The sequence below is a fragment of the Bombus huntii genome, chromosome 13, assembly GCF_024542735.1.
Source record: "Bombus huntii isolate Logan2020A chromosome 13, iyBomHunt1.1, whole genome shotgun sequence".
In the NCBI taxonomy this organism is placed as follows: domain Eukaryota; kingdom Metazoa; phylum Arthropoda; class Insecta; order Hymenoptera; family Apidae; genus Bombus; species Bombus huntii.
Window position 1 is genome coordinate 2257604 of NC_066250.1, and position 22156 is coordinate 2279759.

The 22156-nt window shown below is 32.0% G+C and overlaps 4 protein-coding genes and 1 long non-coding RNA gene across 9 annotated transcripts in view; 3 read left to right on the top strand and 2 right to left on the bottom strand.

The window, feature by feature from the left end:
• Nucleotides 1-6818, top strand: LOC126872456 (WD repeat, SAM and U-box domain-containing protein 1-like). 4 transcript variants are annotated; one of them, XM_050632422.1, is made up of 19 exons: nucleotides 1-132; nucleotides 567-600; nucleotides 718-878; nucleotides 1274-1445; nucleotides 1529-1573; nucleotides 1660-1805; nucleotides 1891-2117; nucleotides 2250-2482; nucleotides 2896-3096; nucleotides 3382-3524; nucleotides 3813-4008; nucleotides 4165-4310; nucleotides 4732-4940; nucleotides 5052-5323; nucleotides 5499-5589; nucleotides 5680-5774; nucleotides 5854-6015; nucleotides 6137-6284; nucleotides 6351-6818. In XM_050632422.1, exons 6-19 carry the CDS (start codon nucleotides 1681-1683, stop codon nucleotides 6518-6520), a joined length of 2418 nt encoding a protein of 805 aa, XP_050488379.1. In that variant the 5' UTR covers nucleotides 1-132; nucleotides 567-600; nucleotides 718-878; nucleotides 1274-1445; nucleotides 1529-1573; nucleotides 1660-1680; the 3' UTR covers nucleotides 6521-6818. The 4 variants fall into 4 exon arrangements, with proteins under 4 accessions (XP_050488379.1, XP_050488377.1, XP_050488376.1 ...); XM_050632420.1 differs by having other exon boundaries at nucleotides 1664-1805; XM_050632419.1 differs by lacking the exon at nucleotides 1529-1573 and having other exon boundaries at nucleotides 6351-6535; nucleotides 6651-6818.
• Nucleotides 6601-7355, bottom strand: LOC126872461 (uncharacterized). The gene is made up of 2 exons (XR_007691991.1): nucleotides 7210-7355; nucleotides 6601-7134 (listed from the first exon to the last, which is right to left on the bottom strand). It is a non-coding gene; the product is annotated as an uncharacterized LOC126872461 (long non-coding RNA).
• LOC126872459 (myosin-2 essential light chain) lies at nucleotides 7237-14341 on the top strand. Of its 2 annotated transcripts, XM_050632428.1 has the most exons (7): nucleotides 7237-7604; nucleotides 7728-7755; nucleotides 8317-8357; nucleotides 8488-8793; nucleotides 8899-10011; nucleotides 11825-12027; nucleotides 12168-14341. In XM_050632428.1, exons 1-5 carry the CDS (start codon nucleotides 7373-7375, stop codon nucleotides 9003-9005), a joined length of 714 nt encoding a protein of 237 aa, XP_050488385.1. In that variant the 5' UTR covers nucleotides 7237-7372; the 3' UTR covers nucleotides 9006-10011; nucleotides 11825-12027; nucleotides 12168-14341. The 2 variants fall into 2 exon arrangements, with proteins under 2 accessions (XP_050488385.1, XP_050488386.1); XM_050632429.1 differs by lacking the exon at nucleotides 8317-8357 and having other exon boundaries at nucleotides 7456-7604.
• On the top strand, nucleotides 11814-12623 carry LOC126872594 (ornithine decarboxylase antizyme 1). The gene is made up of 2 exons (XM_050632702.1): nucleotides 11814-11903; nucleotides 12168-12623. Exons 1-2 carry the CDS (start codon nucleotides 11814-11816, stop codon nucleotides 12621-12623), a joined length of 546 nt encoding a protein of 181 aa, XP_050488659.1.
• The window catches only part of LOC126872595 (uncharacterized), a 16261-nt gene continuing 7291 nt past the window's right edge, over nucleotides 13187-22156 (bottom strand). Inside the window, exons 9-22 of the mRNA XM_050632703.1 lie at nucleotides 21815-22015; nucleotides 21256-21275; nucleotides 20716-20997; nucleotides 20549-20626; nucleotides 19448-19629; nucleotides 19262-19350; nucleotides 19117-19174; nucleotides 18907-19033; nucleotides 18718-18836; nucleotides 18562-18630; nucleotides 18412-18472; nucleotides 18073-18288; nucleotides 17739-17909; nucleotides 13187-17666 (exon numbers count right to left, since the gene is read on the bottom strand). Coding sequence (XP_050488660.1) covers nucleotides 15169-17666; nucleotides 17739-17909; nucleotides 18073-18288; nucleotides 18412-18472; nucleotides 18562-18630; nucleotides 18718-18836; nucleotides 18907-19033; nucleotides 19117-19174; nucleotides 19262-19350; nucleotides 19448-19629; nucleotides 20549-20626; nucleotides 20716-20997; nucleotides 21256-21275; nucleotides 21815-22015 — 4171 coding nt within the window. The 3' untranslated portion in view covers nucleotides 13187-15168. The remainder of the gene's footprint in view (nucleotides 17667-17738; nucleotides 17910-18072; nucleotides 18289-18411; nucleotides 18473-18561; nucleotides 18631-18717; nucleotides 18837-18906; nucleotides 19034-19116; nucleotides 19175-19261; nucleotides 19351-19447; nucleotides 19630-20548; nucleotides 20627-20715; nucleotides 20998-21255; nucleotides 21276-21814; nucleotides 22016-22156) is intronic.

The following is a 22156-nucleotide window of genomic DNA, read 5'->3' on the forward strand; positions in this document are numbered from 1 at the left end:
GAGACAGCATGTGATACATTACCGAAATAAATCTTCCTTAGCAAGTATGCAACATGTTATGATCGAATCTATCGTTCCAATAAACCTGTGGCTTAGTATTTGATTTCAAATTGCATCGATTCATTTATTAGCGTAAGTAATCTCTTATCGCATTTCTTTATGTATTATTTCCTTCAAAGTAATATTTTCACAATGAGAGATTGAAAACTTGTATAATTTGTATGACACGACGATTACGGTATAAAATTATTCCCAATAATCTTTTATATATGTTTTCTTTCTAATTCATCCGATTTCTTTTTTATTTCAATTACGATATTACATATATCCTATCCAGTGAATCCACGTACATACACGCGTACTTATATATATATATATATATAGTATATTGAGCAATGTCAAGGTCACGGATGTTCCACGTTTCTTTACACCGCGTATTCTTCATATTTTGCTTATGACATTATGTCCACAACTACTTGTGTCGCGAAACGATTTGCACTGTAGCTTACAAAAAAAAAGTTAAGGTAATTTGCACAAAAATACTTCAAGTGCTTCTAATGTTGCAGACGAAAACGAATGAGATGATGTGTTGCATACTATGTAAGTAAAATATTTTGTTAATAGCATATCAATAATATGTATAAATATAAGAACGAAATAGTTATATTTGATTCTACTTTGTACTTGCTTTTTACGGTATATCGTACGTTGCTCCAGGCTGATATTATAGGTATATGAAAGAAATTAATAACAAAATCATATATGAAGATGACCACCACGATAGGAGACGTACAAACTCTGCAAACTTTAACGTCACACACCAGTGACGTTACGAGTATTGATTTTGCGAGCGATTGCGTACTGGTAACTGGATCTGGGTAAGAAAGTTATCAAAGTTTAGACGTTTATATATAAATGAATTTTTTGTCAAATAAATAATTGTAGTTGTACGGGGTTGTCTCGAATTGCTTTTCTTTCTCGAATTGATTTTTGTAAAATCACATAATTTTCATTTTCAACGCTAAATCACGATATAAATTATCTTTTATAATATCGATCAATCCATCCCCTATATTGTGTTATATTACTGTTTAATATGATCGCTATATATACTCCTCGTTAAGTTATATATTATATATTATATAATAAGTTAAATAAGTTATACAATAGTTCATTAAGTTGTACTTTTCGACGCTTAAGTCCGGTTACATAGGTATACTTATTTCCAGTTACAGTAATTAAGCAGATATGGGCTTGTATATGTTCTTTTCAGAGATAAACGTGTCAGAGTTTGGCAATGGCGATTAGGCGAAGGGTACGTAGAGGCATATTTTTCGCCGTTGCAGGGGCACAAATACGGAGTTACATCTGTCAAAGTGAGCCCACAATCGACGATGCTAGCTTCGGCTAGTATAGATGGGACAACGTTGCTATGGAATTTACGAGTAAGTTAATTACGAGTTAGTAAGATCGAAATGAAATTTGATATCATGGAAAAAAGTGGTGAGTCTCAAATATGAAATCCCAGTTTTGGCAATTCATACGTCTGTAAGATACAGATTCCTATATACACGTATGTACATATGCACTAAATCTTCACGCTGCCATTAGCAATTAGTATAAAGATGTAGGAAAGAGGTATCGTGATATACTTTGCAGACAGGATCAAAAATTCATACGATGGTTCAAGTAGGCGGAGAAACTGTAAGAGTTTGCAGATTTTCGCCCGATTCAACGTTACTTGCAACTGCCGGAGATAATGGACAGGTTTGTCTTTGGGATTTGATTCGACGCAATCTAGTTAGGTGAGATTCTTTTTATTCTCCTGATACTTTCTATATATCAGAGTACTCGACGAATTGAGCAGTAACAATTCGAATCCGCATACAGATATTTTCAAAAACATGAAGGTGCTGTGCAGAGCGTATGCTTTTCACCGGATACCAGTTGGTTAGTAACTACTTGTACGTTTGGTGTCATGAAATTATTCGCCACCAGCGATATCATCGACTCGTGCTTTACCGATAATCAAGCGATTACTGCCCTCGCCTCAATAGATGATGCTCATGATTTAGGTGTCGTATCTTGCGACTTTTCAACCTGCCAAAAGATTACAGGTACATAAAAAATGATAAAACATACTATCGTCTTTCAAAAACGATCCAAGCCACGAATTCGATTGACTTCGATCACTACAAATTTTATGTTTGCTGTTAAATTTACCAATATATCAACTGTTTCGTGTTTAGGTAACGAACCATTCACAAAAGTGTACCAACTAGTTACTTGCGGTAATGATCATTACGTAAAATTATGGGAGATAACTGTGATACAGTCGAAATGCGAAACATCCACCGTGAAAATAAGCCTGTGCAGAATCATGGAAAAACACAGTAGTGCTTTAACTTGTGTTTGTTTCAATGCGAACGGATTATTCATCGCTAGTAGTGGCCTCGACAAAACGGCGGTAATCTGGGAAACGGTACGAAACAAAAGAAACAACAGATAACTATCACACAATACGTAAAGTCCCCCTTATCGCACAAAGTAAATGCATTACTGTGATATTTACGCTGTATATATGCATCTATATGTATAGTCGTAACCATATAATTATGCTCTTTAGAACAAAAGTTGGAATAGCTTATTTGTAGATTGACCTACGTACATAATTTCTTAACTTGATTATCGTATCATTTCGTGAAACTTCTATAGACATTTACATATACAGGGTGTTTCATTTATATTGGATTCGTTAACATTATATAAGTTATTTATACTGATTTGTGAATTAATCATATTCGAGATAAACAAAACATTCCGTATATTGACAATGCTTATGATTATTAGCTTTTTTATTTCATCCCCCAATCTTTTTATTCCGGTATTTTTCAGGATACCGGAAAAGTTATGGCGATAATAACAGGACATAACAGATATGTAGCATGCTGTGCGTTCTCGAGAGATGGAAATTTATTAGCTACAGGTTCCAACGATAAATCCGTAATTGTTTGGGATCTTAAAGGAAACTTATGCTTCGATTCGGAACTCGCACGACGATTTACACCTGCCTTATTTTTAGATAATCACGAAGAGGTGAGATATAAATATATGTAATGAGTACGAGCAATAAACGAAGCTCTAGATCTTCTTTATGATTCCCAATAAATCTCTAATTTTTTGTTACGGACATGGAAAGTTGCAAACTTTAACCACTGATCGATTTTACGGTCGCACTATATCGCTTCTATTACACCAATTACCATATCTACTAGGCTAACTATACCCTTCCATCATTTGAATCGTATACGTAAATAATTACACGTCTATAGAGTTTGGTAAAATGAAACTTCCTCACCTTACCTCTAACCTTACCCCTAGAGCGTCGAATATGAACAAACTGTAATGAAAAACGCGGAAACATCTGTTAATGACGTTCAACTAATTCAAAGATTAGAAGAGCACGGTGGAGTAATAAACAGCGTAGCTTTCTACGGAAATCATCTTATCGCTTCTGGATCTGGGTTAGTCATATCTAACATAGTTAAATAATTCAGTATACAAGATATCATTTTTTAAATATTTTATTTAAATACTGCCAAACTTGGAAGATATTACTAGGTTAGAAATATACAGGGTGTATTACGCAACCGGACTAAACTGCAACTCTAAGACGGTAGAAGATATGAATGACAAAAATGTCATTCGACAAAACAAAATGATTTATAACGATGTATATTGTTTGGTCCAGTTGTGTAGAATATTTTGTATTGCGTTATTTCTTTCACTGCTTAATCGTGATAAATACTCAGGGACAAGTTAATACGAGTTTGGAGCATTGAGACCGAAGAAGAAGCCAATGCCGAAATTATTACGAAATTTCAAGAGAAATCTTATAGCCCGTTGGATGGTCATAAATATAGTATAAACCATGTGGAATTTAGCCCTTGTGGTCGTATGCTTGCCTCCTGCTCCTTAGATGGAACTGTTATCATCTGGGATACCGAGGTATTAACCAATAGCACGATTATAAAAAGTGAGAGATTATCAACGTTTTGATAGTTATATAGCAAAAAAGCCTCGCATATAACAGGCGTTCGTTAAACTGCAAATTAACATATTATCATTACATATTATCGATTCTCCGTCATTAATTTTACGTAGAACGGTTCTCAAGCAAAATCTTCCTTCGTGAATTCGGGATCCGGTATCCGTGTTTGTCGATGGTCACCGGATGGTACTAAAATTGCTACAGCTGGAGACGATGAAAGGACTACATTATGGGATGTGAATAATATGGAGGAACTTTGGTACATGCTTCAAACTTTTTATATATGTATTTAAATCGAATCTCGATTTCAATTGGTTTGTTATTCTTTATATGCATATAATGTCGTACATATAATATGTATGAGATTACAGGGTGGCCTCCTTCGAACTATTCAACATTCATCTGAATCAATTTTCGCAAAAAGTTAGTATTTAATTATTCGAGTTATTATCCAAGTGAGTCCAACTATGTGCATCACCCTGTATATACGTACAAATACACGTATATGTATGTAAAATAGTGTATATGTAATATATATGTATTGTATATATTATATATTATATAAAAGTATTTAAAAGATTACACAAAAGTGTATATAATATAATGAATCTATGAAAATATTGTTTTTACTTTATATAAATTGCAAAATATTGTTAAGTTGTTGCAAACGTATGTCACAGCATTTTCAGTGGTCATGCCGATGCAATAAACGCGATTGCCTTTACACATGACTCTTGTTACTTGATTACGGCATGCAACGAAGGTACTTGGAGGCTGTTTCAAATCAGTGATAACAAAAATTGTGAAGCGCTGATTATTTGTGGCGAAGCTCATGACTTAGGCGTCCAAGGGTGTGATTTTTGTCCAACATCTAATTTTATAACTAATGGTAAGCATGAATAGTAAAATAATAGAGTAGAATCCTGTTCATGAATTACCGTTAGTAAGTATAGTAAGTATGTGACTATGTATATGACTATTCTGCTATGTTGTATTACAGGAAGAAGTGAGAATATAATTGCCAACAAAAATTCTTATCTATTAGCAACTGGTGGCAATGATTCCTTGGTTAAGTTATGGGAAATAACAATTGACAAAGTTAACGTAATCTCATCAGGTAGTAGTGGAAGCAGTAGCGGTGATGTACGATATAAAGAAAGAAGATCTTTCGCCGGACATGGTGGCAATGTGACTTGTGTTCGATTTCCTCCGATTCAAAGCGAAATCTTAGGAAGCGTAGCTACTGATAGAACGGCGCGTATATGGAATGTAGTGAGTAAACATCCTATCCTCTCCTTTCTCTTCACGAAAAACAGACTTTTCGCTAAATGGTAATATGTTGGGCTAACTTTCTACCTAATCAATATCAATAATAATCAAAAAAGTTTATTAAAAATTAATTTACGCAATAATTTATAACACGAAGTAACGAAAAATGTGGTTTTAGTACTCTGGGACGTGTTTATACGTGCTAGAAGAGCATGAAAGTCTTGTAACTGCCTGCGCTTTTTCGCAAGACACTTCTCTTTTTATTACAGGTTTTGATCAATTAATATATTATATTATCCAATGCATATTTTCTTGATTGATTCTTTACTACATTAACAATTATTTTGAATCATTCGTAGGTGCTCTAGATAAAATTGTCTTAATCTGGAAAATACCTCAACAGTTGATTTCGCAAAATATATTAATAAATAACTTAAAAAATAACAGAAAAAGGGTATGATTTTAAAACATGATGATATAATATTTCGTGTCATCGCATCAGTTATAGGTACGCTTAATTTTTAACATAAAAGGTTGCGGACTGGAAAATCGATGATACGTTGAGATGGTTGGACGAAATAGGCTTATCGATATTAATTAAGAAAGCTAATACGATTTCTTTAACGGGACGACATTTACTTTCCCTATCGGAGAATGAATTAACAAACAGACTGGACATAGAACAAGATGAAGAGGTATATCGTCAAAGAACTACAAATAATCGAAGTTATTTTTTTAACTAACTCGTTTTCTACTGTGTTTGTTTCGTAATCATTTACAAAGAAGTACACTTTACTGATTTGCAATTGATTTTAGACAGCGGAAACATTTAAAACACAACTGTACTGGTTAAAACGTGAAGACAATAATTCTTCAGAAATCCCTATAGACGATAGCGAAATATCTCACGAATTTTTATGCCCTATCACGCATGAAATAATGAAAGAACCTGTCCAATGTTCTGGTAAACAATACAAACAGGGATCATAATAAAAAGTATTTGATATTCTAATAAGTATCTTATTTTCAGATGGATTTACATATGAAAAAGCTGCTATAAATGAATGGTTTTTATGTGGGAAATATACAAGTCCAATGACGAACAAACCTCTTCGAGATACTTCATTTACCCCAAATGTTATACTCAGGAATGCGATATACACTTTTCTTCATGGAAATCGACCAACTGATGACAATTAAGTGTTACATCTAATGGTGTGTAAACTAGAATATAAAATGTAACTTCAAAGAAGCTTTTTTCTTTTTTCTTTTTATATATCTACATACTATATTATACATCCACCTGACACGAATTTTTCTTACACTTGAGGTTATGCACTCTCATGAACGGGTATATGAAGTTTTAAAAGGAACAAATAAATACGCACAAAAAGTTGTTAACAGACTAATCAACAAAATCGATATAACATAGCAAATATGTACGTACATTTGTGAGAATTTTGTAAACATCTGCTAATAAATATATTAATTATATAAACACACTGTTCTTTTTTTAAATAGAAATTATATCTGTCTTTATTAGAAATTGTTATCGATATTTTTACCTTATTATACTTTGTATCATACCGCCAAGTCTATTCTACTTCTATTCTACTATTCTACTTCATCTGTGTGTAAGGCCAAGGTCTATTGATGATAGAAGACATGTAGTATATACCAGAGATATATACATATGTACTTATTTACACAAAGTAAAAACGTAGCGACCTCTTGAAAAAAAAAAGCAAAACTATGTATGCTTAGATACAATATGATTCATTGTACATATATGTACTAAGGTTAGAAATCACAATCTATAATATAAGAATAGAATATTCAGTATTAGAATCTTATATTCCTGAAGACCAATACTATAAAAATGAATAAACCATTAAGCAAACTATTGATAATTTTTCAATTGAGGTTACTCATTATTATATGACTATCACAGTCACAATTTCCATGTAGAACAATATAATTCTTTGAATTTCATTTCCGTTTCCTTATTTTATTTTAACCATTATATTTACTAAACATTCGATCGAGTTGTAAATGTCAGAAATTTTTACACAATTTTCAAAAAATCCAGTTTCGGTGTTGATTAATTTTATCGTTTTATATGCGTCACATTCCAATAAAACCGATGACTACATAAATTCTCTGAATACTACTGGCTTGAAAAACTTGGTACGATCGAGGCGCTCGTTGTCCAACGTACATATATACACGTTCGCGGTAAAAAGATACGTACTGTGTGTGTCACTAACGATAGTCAAGCAAAATGGTTTGTATTTTTATGCACTGTCTTTTATTTGTTTTGTAATATTTTGTTGAAATACATATAAATATGTTCAAACAGATGTGTCAGTGAGAAAAAGATATACTTATATATTATACATATTTTTAGGCATCTTACTCGGAGGATCAGTTAGCAGGTACGTAAATGCGAATGAGATCATTGACACCAAGCAGAATAAAATTAAAGAAGGGCGGACAGATGGTTCTCGATGTTCAATTTAGGTCAAGAATATCCTTTACCTTATTAGACTCACCCTGGTGACATCGAATTACGTGTCGGTGATTTCCTTTTATGGTTAGGTATCTGAAAGAAATAGCAGCAGAAAAGAAGAAACGAAGACAGAACACGAATAGCATTGCGTCGTAACAACCGTGGAACCTTTATATTCGGTTTTAACTCGTTTCTGAATGTAGTTTTGTTGGTATATTTGTGATAGGCAATATATGTACATATATATATATATATATATACATATACATATTGTGTTACAAACTTCAAGATTTATTGACATTCTGTATTGTTATCTTTGTTTGGAAAAAATAGAGTACAATATTTAATATATATTATTTGGATTTCTATGCGTATTTGTTAGAATTATCATCATTCGTTTCATCTTTTAAAAGGTGGAACCTTATCATCTAATATATACTTAAATATATACATATACATATTTAAAATACACAATGTATGGTTGTAGTTATCAAGAATTAGCTAACAGAATGATGTCATCAATTGAGGGTAAATAAATTTATTATTCATAGAAACTATCATCTTTTAAATTAAATTTTGACTTACTTAGGCATATTTATGTAAAGTATAATTTTATGTATCCATTATTTATAGTTATGAAATTCTTTTTACTATATAGAATTTCAAGAGGCATTTCAACTGTTTGACAGTCGAGGAGATGGAAAAATTCACGTAGCCCAAATTGGTGATGCATTGCGTGCTCTAGGACAAAATCCAACTGAGTCAGATGTTAAAAAATTTACTCATCAACACAAACCTGATGAACGTATTAGTTTTGAAGTGTTTCTACCAATTTATCAAGCTATAAGCAAAGCTCGCACATCTGATACAGCTGACGATTTTATAGAAGGATTACGTCACTTTGATAAAGATGGAAATGGTTTCATTTCTTCTGCTGAACTGAGACACCTTTTAACCACACTAGGTATGTATGACAATATTTTTTTAGTAATTATTCATTACATGATCATATCATATATAATTCATTTTCTAATTCACAGACTAATTAATTACTTCTATTTTTTGGTAGGTGAAAAACTGAGTGATGAAGAAGTTGAAACCCTATTGGCTGGTCATGAAGACTCGCAGGGTAACATTAATTATGAAGATTTTGTTCGACAAGTGATGTGTGGTTAAATTCCCATCTTACTAGATACAAGTAATTATCAATCAAAGAAATTTGTATCTGCCATAAAGTATTTTTCAAGCATTTAATTCCTTTTATTTACTTGTATTGTATTTTATTATTATTGAATACTACATAAGATTATACATAATAGACATCCCAATATAATGCTTTATTAGGAGGATAGAATAACATTAATCTCCTTTTGTTTGTTTATATAATATAATATATTATGCCTTGATGTGAAGGATTCATAAAAGAGAATATTCAAAATTGAAACTAATGTGAAATTTAAAGAAAGGAAAGGATTTAATTATCCCATAAATCTTTTAATTTATGTATTAATTTGAGTAATTATTTTTAATATTTGTCATTAATTTTATATATCAGTATACATTTAGAACTTGTATGTAAATGGAAATATCCTTTCTTGTTATTTATAAATATGAAGAATTGTGCACTGACGAAAATAAAATTTATTAAAAGTGAAACCTAAGTACAAAATTTAGATATTCTTTATGCATTTAATTATCTGAAATAAAAAACGGGGCATGTACTTTTTTGAAATATATCTATAAATACCTCATTCCCGAAAAATATTAAAAGAGAGGCAGCTTCATTAGTTCACATATAAAGATGTTAATATTGTTCTAAATGCTCATTAAAAGTTATTAATTGTGTAAATAGAATGTTATGAATGAAAAAATCTAATCGATTTGTATCGACTCGATATAACTCGAATCGAATCGAGTGAAGTCGGCATTTAAGGAGGAGCGCTTCAGTATCGTTTCATTCGCCTGAATAGCACGGTTGCCTTGGTGTGTCAGTAACTCTACGATAACTCTTATCGGATAGCGATCGCTGGTCTAGCGAATATTTCATTGTGGAAAAGTAAAAATTACGGCCGCCAAAATTTTACGAAGAAAGAAGTATGAGTATTAACTCCGGTTTACCATTAAGTAATTGTGGAAGTACTAAAAAAGGCATAATAATGCCAAGTTTAATATCCAGCAATTGGTAAGTACCGTGCGACTACTGCGCCATTTCTGTCTTTGCTTGATCATCGCCATCTTATATTCTATTTATTGGAATTTATGTTATCCTTACAATTTTTCTTCAACCAAAATACTTCTTATAAAAGCAAATTAATAGCAAATGTCGAAAATCATTATTTTCTTTCATGAATAAAAATTTCATCAGAAGTACTTCAGAAATATGCAAACAACGCATTAATAATTCACATTACCTTTCGATTCTATCATTTACCTTGATAGTAGTAAAAATCTTCGGATTTATAATGTATTTTATAATCACTGTTATATTCTCTTGTATGCTAGGAATACTTATAAACAAAATTACACATTAAAGAGATATAATATTTTGAAGTAAAGTGATTTGATAGAACAAATACAAACTAATTAAAACTAATGGTGCGAAAATAAAATGATAATGAAATTTTAACGTGACCTATAATTTTTTGAAAGTATTATTTCCATAATATAATATGCTGCCACGTGAATCGTGAACATCCATCGCGTGACGTAGAATCGGCGCGTATGCGTCGACACATTGTACGTGTCAGCTGTTTCTTCTCTACATGTAAAGCACAAAAATCTAATAAACAAATTTTGTTACAACTTTATTTCGACCGAATAAATTCCTTTTCATAAGAATAAATATCGAGGTTACATTGATATTACAGCAGTTTTTACTAATTAGCAATATCGTATATATATAATACAAACTGTTATACTGAAACGGAAATAATCGTACATTAGATGTATATGTGTAGTATATAGACAAAGCATAGAGATTTCTTACATAATTCTTATTGTAGTCTAGAAGTTGGCATGTGTGGAATAAAATCATGATATAATCATACTTTCAATATTAAATCATAGTTAGAAGAAAATAGTTGTCAAAACAAACTAATTTTACTGTAACGATATAAATAAAATATATAGTAATTAATTACTTCTTTCAGGCATTAAGTAATAAATGTGAAATCATCAATTTTCCACGGTGACAATTGCGTTATTTTTATTACGGTGCGAACGATAACCAATCATATAAAATCGAACGGGAAGACGAAATGAGTCACTACGAATCTTTATGAAAATGCATATTCAGTTTTTATATAATTAGCAGTCTGAACAAAAATATCCACAATGCAATTTTAATCTCGTCTTTTTCCTCGTTTCACAATCGTATAAAGATAAATTTGAATGTACTTAGTAGAAACTCGTTGATAACGAATGTACTTACAATAAACAGTGATATCTAAATTTACAAGCGTATCTAAGCATACATAGTCTTAATCATAATTATCTTCCTCAATAAGTTCACTTCATTATCGAGATATATATATGAAGAAATGTTATATATATATATATATGTTGAAAAATATTCTCTATCGCTAACATTAATCATGTGTTTGTTAGCTCCTTTGAACTATTCTATAATTAATTTCAATTTACGATATATTTGTCAATTTCATATCAACCGGTTTTATTAATATGTTTGAGTTTGAAATTCTATGATTTTCCATGAATACCTTATCTAATACATTACGCGCCACATACGTGCGGCAAGTATAAGATTCCAAGAAACGAAAAACGAATATAATTTTTATCTTTTTAAAACATTGTGAAGTGAAATGTAAATATATACAAAGAAAGATAAAATACTTAAAAATATAAATAACCTGATAGATAATTAAAAAAAGGAAATTTAATTACTCAAACATTATTGTAATAAAAGTATATCAGACAATAATGATAACATAACTAATCGTGGGCACAATAAAATTTAATTGAAATATGAATTACAGTGACATGTCAAGTAAATATATGGACGAAAGTTTAGAGGAAGGCTCTAGATTCCAACAACATTATTGTATAACGTTGGGTGTGGGGCCTCTGTGGTGGTCCTGATGTGCCCCATGCCGCATTGTCTGTATCTACAGTCAACACAGAGAGCCGCGGCGTGGGGATCAAGCAGAGTCAGCTCTCTGTGAGCTCCCACATTGTTCAAGTACGTATTTACAATTATTATATTGGATGAAAATATTTTTCTATATCATAATACTATTTAAAGTATTATATTTTCTATATTTAAATTTTCTCTATATTTGTTTATAAGGTTTATATGTATAATTCCAATCATGTTACTAGGAGGATGAATTATTGAAAGCTGTGCGAAATAGCGAATCATTACGCTTGACATTTACTCTACATTTGACGGAAAGCACATCCGTTGAATGGGAAACTGTAGTATGGCGTCATTGTCTTTATATTCGCGTGCCAAGCTGCCTTTTACCCGAAGGTTCGAAAGAAGGTTTCGTGTCTCTCCTGGAATACGCTGAAGAAACATTACGATGTACAAATATCATCATTTGTCTGCGTAAAGACAGAGCGGATCGAGGTACTTGTCGTCAACCGTTCTTTGACTCCAATGAAAATGATTATGAGGAAAAAAGTTTCTCGTCTAAAACACTTTGTTGTTATGGTTTAGCAATGCTGGTTCGTACCTTCATGTTTTTGGGCTTCACTGTACTACCGCCTACTCACTCCTTGGTACCACCAGGCAGTGATGCTGGCAATCTCTACATGCTCTATGCCATCGAGTAGTCAACCAGAAGCTCGACTTCTCTTTCAAATTTAACGCACAGGTATTTTTTTTTTTTTTTTTTTTTTTTTTTTGTTTTTGTTTTTGCGTAAATATTATCACTTTAACCAGTTCATTTTTTGTCGATCTAAGCTTCTAAGCTTTGCTATTTCCAAGTAACTCTTATCGTTTTTCTATACTTTTTTTTTCTTTTTTGCCTTTTTCTCAATTACAGGGGCTAACAAGTACATAAACGGAAACGTATACGTTCTACAACCATCGAAACGAAAAATAAATTACAATCCAAAGGTCTTAAATAGTAAACGGAATTTCTTTCTTTTCTATTTTCTTTGCTAGTTTATGTTATTTACTACTAAGAAAAATCACAAGTTTAGGATTTCACGAAAAAATATATAAAAATTCAAAATTTTCATTTCGCAACTTGCTATGATCATAAAATAAATTATTGTATTAGAAACTAACGACTTCGAAAGATGTAAAGTATGTAAAATATGTCAAAAATAACATTTCCAGCACCTTGGCGTTAAATTTAAGAGAAATATCTTTATATGTATACGTACGTACATATATATATAGGGAGAGAGAGAGAGAGAGAGAGCGAGCGAGAGAGAGAGAATGAGTGTGAGAGCGAGAGAGACATGAAGATGTACGGAGAAAAACGAAGAAATACAGAACAAACCGAAACTGATAGTCGGGTATATGTAGATCGCCAACATAACAGGTTGTGGGCGAAAATGTCGATTCATTCTCTTGAATACAATGTTAAGATCATATGAACAGCTGACGAAGCTTCCCACGTAAAAAATTTGACGGTATCAAGGCTTAAAAGTTACATAAACCTATGAAACGTCAAATTATAAAAGAAATTTACTACTAATAAATCTCAATGTTAATTGTATCAAATTGGATTTTACCGCGTTTTATTCTGTATTATTATACATTTTTAAAATCATTTGTAAGTATTATTATTCTATATACACATATACAGATATTTTATACATGTAACGATGCGCAACTAGTGTTTGGTTTGTCTTAAATAATTAATTTTTGTTTAACTTGTATTTTTTACATGATGTATACAAATTCATTACTTTCCCAATAAAGATTAGTTCAAATAAAGCATCAACTTGTGATACAATTTATGAAACTTTGATATCATTCTGTATCTGTAATGAGATGTGAAAACATAATTCTAAACATAATCCCAATTAAAAGATATATTTATAATATTTAAAATATTTCGTTAAAATGTTTACTAAAACAATCAATTACACACTGGTAGCGATCGTTGTAATTGTAACTAGGTCGATATTTTCTTTTTGCTTTATTATGTTTAGGTATTTAAATAATATTTCTAATGATTGTAATTATAATTATAATCTTTGGTAACCCGAATCAATTAACATTGTGGAGTTTGTTTTAGTAAATGCGTTCTTTAGTGTTGACTTGATAATAGATGACGTTAAATGACGTAAAAAAAGTGTTAATAGCTTGCTAGAAATATAGATAAGTACAGAATAATGAATTAGTATACGTTAACGCAAATAGTTTACGATTTATCTTGAGTTTTCAATTGAAAATAAAACTCTGCGTTCTATTAACTAGTATTGTATACTGTATTGATATAGTTGATTACATGGAGATACATGTATGTTACATTTATTATTGTGGAATTACCGAAAACACTCTTGCTAAATAAAACTTTAGAAAAATGCATAAATTTTGTACTTTGTTCTATATCAGAAGAATTAAAGAAAAAATTAACTTTTATATGTATACCTTTGTATATACAATGTCCACACACGCACATAAAAGTAGTGCTCAGGTCCCCACTTAGCAGAAGCTCCATATCCTCACCAGTCCGTTCCTGTAACTAGCTTCATTGTGATAGGTGACCTCGAAACTCTGCATTTCGTATATTAAACAAACTTTTAGCTACAACAATAGCTACAACGATAAAATATCGAGTTTTTGTAACTACGCAAACACTACTATATAAAGAATTATATACTTAGATACATGTTTTAAACTTGTAGTATCTTCTCGTATAATAATAATTTATTACTTCATATAAAGGTACAACTCAGCAATATAATCGTATTAATAATATTGATATAACATAATTCAATGATTGTTTTATTCTATTATTATTGTAGTATTATTAGCAATGTTTTCAAACAATACAGATTGCATGGCGTATATGAAGTGTTGGTGATTTAAATTATGTTCATTGAAGATTTTTAGTAACAATATGATGAATGAAATTTCTATTCATGGTTATTTTATGGTTTCTTTAATTGAAATAACAGAGTACGAAAGTAAGCAATAAAAGTGAAAACGAATATATCAATACATGATATAATATCGACCCGATTTATAAGATGTTTTTTTATAACATTCTTATTCAAGTAACTTGTTATCTTGCACTAATTACACAGATGTAACTTAGAACGATTTGGAATATTGGATAATTCTGTAAACAGTTATACAACTTATCATCTACAACGCCTAATTAATTCAAAAACTTGTACTTCACTTCATTTTATTTTATAGTAAATTAGTCCTTTTAATGTCAATATCTATTTCATCTGAGTTATTTTTTGGTACCAAACCTAAACTGTTTAACATTCCGGATGGTGCTGTATCCTCAACCGGGTAACCAGACACTTTGTTACATTTAATCAAATGTGTGGCTAATTGATTTCCATCGGTTGTTGCATAACCGCATGAACATCGCATCTTTTTATTTAATGGAATATTAATAAGAGGAGAAGGAACTACCAAACTAGTCATCGGTCGTTCGTTATGAATTTGTTGTTGATGTTCCTTAAACGCACGCCAACAACAAGTTACGTAGCGACACAATTGGCATATTTGTTCACCTGGATAATGATCTTGTTCATCTATATCCTCTTCGCATTCTTTACAGGATAGATGTTCAATTGGAACGTTCACCGTAATTGGACCAGTGATCCATTTTTTAACTCTTTCATCGTGTGGTAATTCCGTAACTGGACTATCGAATTCAAATCGTCTATTTTGAAATCGTTGTTTTGAAATCATTATTCCGTTATTACTAACTGAATACGGAACAACCTTTGTACTAGACACAGAGTCATGCAATTCCCTTTGATGTCTTTTTAATGAACTTTTCTGATTAAACCAAAGACAACATTTGGAACATTTATTTCCACGTCCTTGTTCCCTTCTGATAACATGTCTTTGCATATGTAATAAGAATGCGTGAACGCTGGTAACATTGGGGTTGCCTTCTTTTGCAAAATCTATTACTTTCAAACAATAAGGACACTGTAACCCTTCGCCCTTTTCATGACCACGATAGAAATGATCAATAGCGTCTTTATGACTGGAAGTACGATAACCGCAAATTTCGCATCGGTAAGGCATTTCCGAAGGACAATGCATCGACGATAAGTGGTTAATTAGAAGACCAGTGTTCCCGAATTTTTGTTCACAAATAGCGCAAACAACCATGTCACTGTCAGAATGACCAAAAGTGCTGTGTGATTCCGTAATGTGTGTAATCATCTGATGTTGAGATGAAAATGCAGTGCAACAATACCGGCATACAGGAGAATTTGATTGTCCGGGTACTTGTGGTGGCACATGGCCAATAGTGTGTTCCATTACATCTGTATTTGAACGCAATATTGCAGCGCAAAGAAAGCATTTAAAATATAGGGAACTTTTATGTTCCTTTAAAAGAAGAGTTTTATCACCTTCCATAGTAGCATAGTAAAATTCTTGCAACTGTATCTGATCGTTTTTACATTCCTTATCTATTTCTCTGATGCCTTTTGAATCGTAGATGGCTTTTTTCACCTCTGGCTCTGGACTAATGGCTGTTGTTGGATTTCTCTTTCGTCCCCTCTTCGGACCAGGTTTTGTTGTTTGAACGGAAGGCAATGTTTCTTGTTGTTTCATGTTGCTACTACTTGGGATCAAAACTTCGCAGCCCGAAAAAAATTCTTCTTTATTTATCGTCATAAGTGGTGTCAATGGTGGTGAATTCGTATTTGAGTAAGACCAGTTATGAAACGGATTAGCACCTATCTTATTCAAACGATCTATGAGACATTCGTTTGACTCGATTCCAGTTTGCTCTGCGATATGTTCGATAATGTTGTCAAATGCTCGGGCAGCAGTCGTTCCGTACATTTCTCTCCATACTAATTCGTCCAAAAATTGTTGTATCATTTGTCTACTAAGCAAACTAAGAGTATTTTGAAACATTCTCGGGACAATTTTTCTTAAATATTCCATAATGTGATAATTGCTCATAAAATTTCGAGGACCCTGATCAGAAAATGCTGACTGTGTTACATGATTAAAACCCATTTCTTCAAGAGTGCTTTTATCAACGGTGAAGTCGGTCATAATTTTCGTATCCGGGTGTACCCACTCCTTCAGTGGGTGTAAAATATTATTGAACCGTCGTTTATATGACCTATCACCATCTTGCACCGGATCACACGCTCTTAATCTTAAATCAAGTGTGGCATAATGCAATACACCAAGTACTTCGACTTTAACTTGTCGTAAATTTCCGTCCTGCGATGTTGTACCTAAGCTAATTACACCAACTTGTATCACGGAATTTTTACCTCCCATTTTACGAAATTTATCGCAAATTGCGGCAGTGCAAACACTACGTAAATGTGTATAAAAATTTTTCACATATACATTTGATACCTTTACCCAGGAAGTAACATTTTGAACATTTGTTTGGCATGCCCAATGATAAATTAATTTTAAAAGAATGGTAGGTGTATATGTAGCACTCTGAAAAATTGAACCGGAAAAGAGGGAAACAAAACGATCTGGACAACATTCTGAAATCCAAACGTATCCTCCCGAATATGGAAATGTACCGGGATCACTATACATTCCTAATTTCAATTTCCTCTGATAATTATTATTATTATGTTGCGTACAAAATTGTTCAGACTTTACCAACCCTTGCTGTATCAACCATTCAGCAAATTTTGTAGCCGAGTACATGAGTACGCTCTTGACTTTCAAATCTGAAACGTACATTAATAATTTATATAAAGAAAAGGGTGGCAACCGATAATCACACCCATGTTAATAGGTACCTAACTCCGATCTTTCTTTCTGAGCTACTATTGGCGCGATATCCTTTGTACGAAGATTCGGTCTAGCTACGATGACCAACGAAGGAAATGTTCTGCCTCCGTTTATTTTGTTAAAAGTTACTTCCTTTCCATCTGGAAGATTCTTCTTCGATTCGTCAATTTGGTCGCAAGCTAAAGTGAAAGATTATTGGAATTAAAGCAGAAAAATTCTATTTGTCTACTACATTGACTGCAAATAAATTATCTCTAACGTCAATTCGATTTCCCAGTCAATACACAGCAATCAACGTGACAATCATAAAGCATTTAATTCCACATAAATTCTTCCTCTAACCTGCACTTTTTCCAACTGATATTCCACCAATACTCGTATGCTCAGTTGGTTTTGCAATAGCCAGTTTTGTTGTTGTTGCTGACACCGTTATCGTTGGTGATACCGTTCCTGTAGTCGTATTTATCGTAGCTGATGTTGATGACACTGTCGGTGTAACCTGTTGTTTACTTACAGTTTTTATTCTGAGATTAGTAACACCTTGCGGGCTGGTTGTAGCTAAAACATTAAATTTAATTTGCAGAAACTACGTGTTTAGAGTACGTAATTAGCATATAGCAAATTTATAGATGCTTTATATCTTACTGAAGGTATATTTCAAAGTGATCAAATGGAACTTACTTGGTGTAACAACATGCGTCGAGCATCCTAATTTCTGTTTTCCACGAGGTACTAGTGTGGGCTATATGATTAGAGTAAGATGGGATCAGTTCAACAAAAAAAAAAAAGAAAAAAAATCTGGTAGTGAAACGATATTTACGCATAACATACTTCCTCTATTATATCAGATTGCTGTACTTCGAGCACTTTTGTTCTGCGTCCGGAACGAGTATACTTATACTGCAAAAAAAAGTAAAGAAGAAAAAATAAGTTTTCTTCAAAATAGAACTTGTTAGAGCTTAATAAAGTAATGAGAAACTTTTATACATTTTCTGTTTGAGAATGTGAAATGGTAGATATAGTTGTAGCTGTAGATGTGGATGTTGAATTTGGTGTTAATGTTGAAGTAGAGACTGAACCTGATGAAACATTGGTCATAGAAGTTCCTAAAATTTATTACTTGTTACTATTGGTTTATTGTATATGCACAATAAACAATCATAAACAATTATTTACCTTGAGGCTGAGCAACGGATCCAAGAATAACTCCCATTCGTGAATCCACAACCAATTGTATGTTACCCTGAGATCCATTTGCATTATTTAATACATTCAATTTAATAGATTGGTTTTTATTTTGATTCTGTAATCAATATCACTTTTTAAAGACATAATGATAATTGTATAATACATATATATATTGTTTATAATATCCATAATACTTACTACATTGACAATAGGTTGTGAATTATTTTTAACCGTCGCTTGAGCAGGATTTGAAGGCCTGGTATACGAGAAGATACAAACACTGAGTTTGCTAAAAGAGCAGCAATTGCAAAAAGATAACATCTATGTAGAAAATGATACCTACAATGTATACTGATAACCGTTGACATTGCCTGCTTGGCATACCAATTTACCTCCATGATCTTTAACCAATTCCTCCAAGGTGGCAGCAACCTACAGGTATATAAGTGAATAAATTAGAGGAAAATTGAATCTACCATATAAAATTAAAAAAAAAGAGAATTGTTTAAAGAAAACAAATAAAACATACTCTGTCATAATTTTCTTTGAGTTCTAATCGTAACACTAACTGTGCTTCGCTGAGAGGCTCTTCTGAACACTCCAAATTTAAAGTCATGTGAGGTGGTCGACTGTTCGTTATTGAACGCGTAATCAGTCGTGTTTTCGGCATTTTTGTGGTATGAACAATTTTTTGACAACGTGCAGAACTGCCTACAGGGAGTAACATATATTTAACTTCAGTAAAATTTTACTGTATGTTTTTGCCTGCTTTTCCGCAAGGAACGTTGACAATACCTTCACACTTTTCAGGCTAAAATGGGTTTCATACTAAAATAATGAGTGAACTGTTGCTGGGTTTTCTATACATGTAACTTCGTTTGTGTGATACCATCCGATCTAAAACTATGAACTATGATGGCGGCGTCACCGGCGTCGCCATAATGAAACCAGTGGCAATGATCAACAGCACTGCACAACACGTTCAATGCTGTTGTATTAACAAAGGTGATAACGATAACATAATAATGATTAAGGCAGCGACTATCCGAAGATAACCGGATAATGGATAGAATCACAATGGCGAAAATATAAGTTACGAACAACACCGGCGACCTCTGTGATGGATGAGAAACTTAATGGAGGCGTGGCTTAGATTTCAGTGCACCAATCATATAGACAAGTGTTGACACTAGTATACTAAAAACATAAAAGAAATCGTCCAAAAATCGAGTCGTGAAAAATCAACATGGAAGACATGAAGGTTTATATTCTGCGTTATACATGACATACTATAAGTGTCTCAAATAGAAACAGGACACTCTATTCACTTCTATCTGTCTCGCAAGAACGAGAACTCTGTTGTCTTCTATGTTGATTTTTCATAACTCAATTTTCGGATGGTTTTCCCTAGTGAGTGTCGAAACCTATTTATATGACCATGCTCTGGTGGTAAGATGGCAAACTACTGAACGTAGGTCCTTTGGTCTTTCTGTTCATTTATTTAAATCAGCCGATTTATCTATATTCTAAATAATCGCCAGCTTCTAACAATTAAGAATTTTTTTAATTAAAAAAATGTTCTTTATGAGCTATTCTATTTAATCTTTTATGTATCTGTTGATGTACTTACTAAACTGTGTATTAATTGAAGAACTCGGGAGGTTGACTGATGGGATTGCTGTGTTTTTTAAACGACGTATGCGACTATCTAGAAGAAAAAATGTTGGTAAATTCCCGACACGACTTTTAAAAAATCGTAAATTTTATGTCCAACTCTATATATAATTATAATAATACTTGATGGGATAAAATCTTCCTTTGTAAAGTGTAATGAGCATACTCTCATAGACGATGATACACTCTTGCCCATTTTTAAAACTTTCACCCATGCACTGAAGCGGTCAATAATTTCCTCTTTATTTAATTTGTTTTTTAATTTAACTAAGTTTTCATTTTCACGGGGAAAATGATAAAAACGGACAGTGTCATGTTTACATGCACGACTGTTACAACCGTACACACAGCAATATACTTTACTTTTATTTTTTCTGGCAGAAAATTCCATTTTAATTTTTATAACTGCTTAAATAACTATGTGACTCTTACTACACTGATCAATTTAAAAGCATTAAATGAATTTAAAAGCACTCGTTTTTCACAACGTGTCCATTTAAATATTGATGATCATATGAAATAATATGGATACTGGATACTCGACCTACTCTCAGTAGTTTAGTTTTGCTGTCACTAGTTGGCGTATCAAATTTTCAGTTTCCTATGGTTAATGTTTATGCTGAGTACATACGTATTTACATAAGTAAGTAAGTAAGTACATACTTGTTAAATTAAAACCAAATCTTTAGCATAAATTATTCAGATAAATTTATTACTTAGATACTACTACGACTCAAAATAAATTGTAATTATCTTTTCTACATTAATTGAAATACGAAATAGGAAGATTGTCATTAAATCTTATACACATGATTATATTAGGTTATATGTATACAGTATACATACATATACATAATAAGAAACTGTTTGCCCAAGTCACGGAACATTTTAGTTATTTTCTTGGAAATTAATTAGGGTTTTTTATCTGGGTAGATTCTGTGTACTACTCTGTATTTTTTTATAAGTCTACTAGTATCATCTTAACAAATATATGTTATGTACTTCGTAATTATCCATTTATTAATTTAACGGAATTGCGATGGAAATATATAATGTTCATAAAGTATATTTTTATCTCGAAATTGTTATTTGAAGAGAAAATAATTGTTATTATCACCTAAAGGAAATTCTGATAATGAATAAAGAAAGAAGACACTGTACATGTTGTATGCGAAAACGGCAATGAGGATAGGTTTCTTTTTTTATTGGAAGATTCTATCACTGTAGTTTCCATGACTCCTTAACGTTAGGATTATTGGTAGAACAGTTTGGTGGCGATGTTTCATGGAAGTAAATTACTGGCCAATGACGAGCGGTATATAATGGTGATTGGCGATAACTTGTATGATCCATTGCAAAATGATATGGATAATATGTTTCGCTACAAGGTCTCCATTGATCTTCGTTGGGACCCACATAACACCTACAAGATTGTTTAATTAGTTATTTATTTATTACCAGACCGTCATATTTTTATTAGAGAACTTTTGTACTATAACTTTTAAAATTTGGATTATAATACATACGGTTTACGATTAATGATAAAAAACGAAGAAAAATGGAA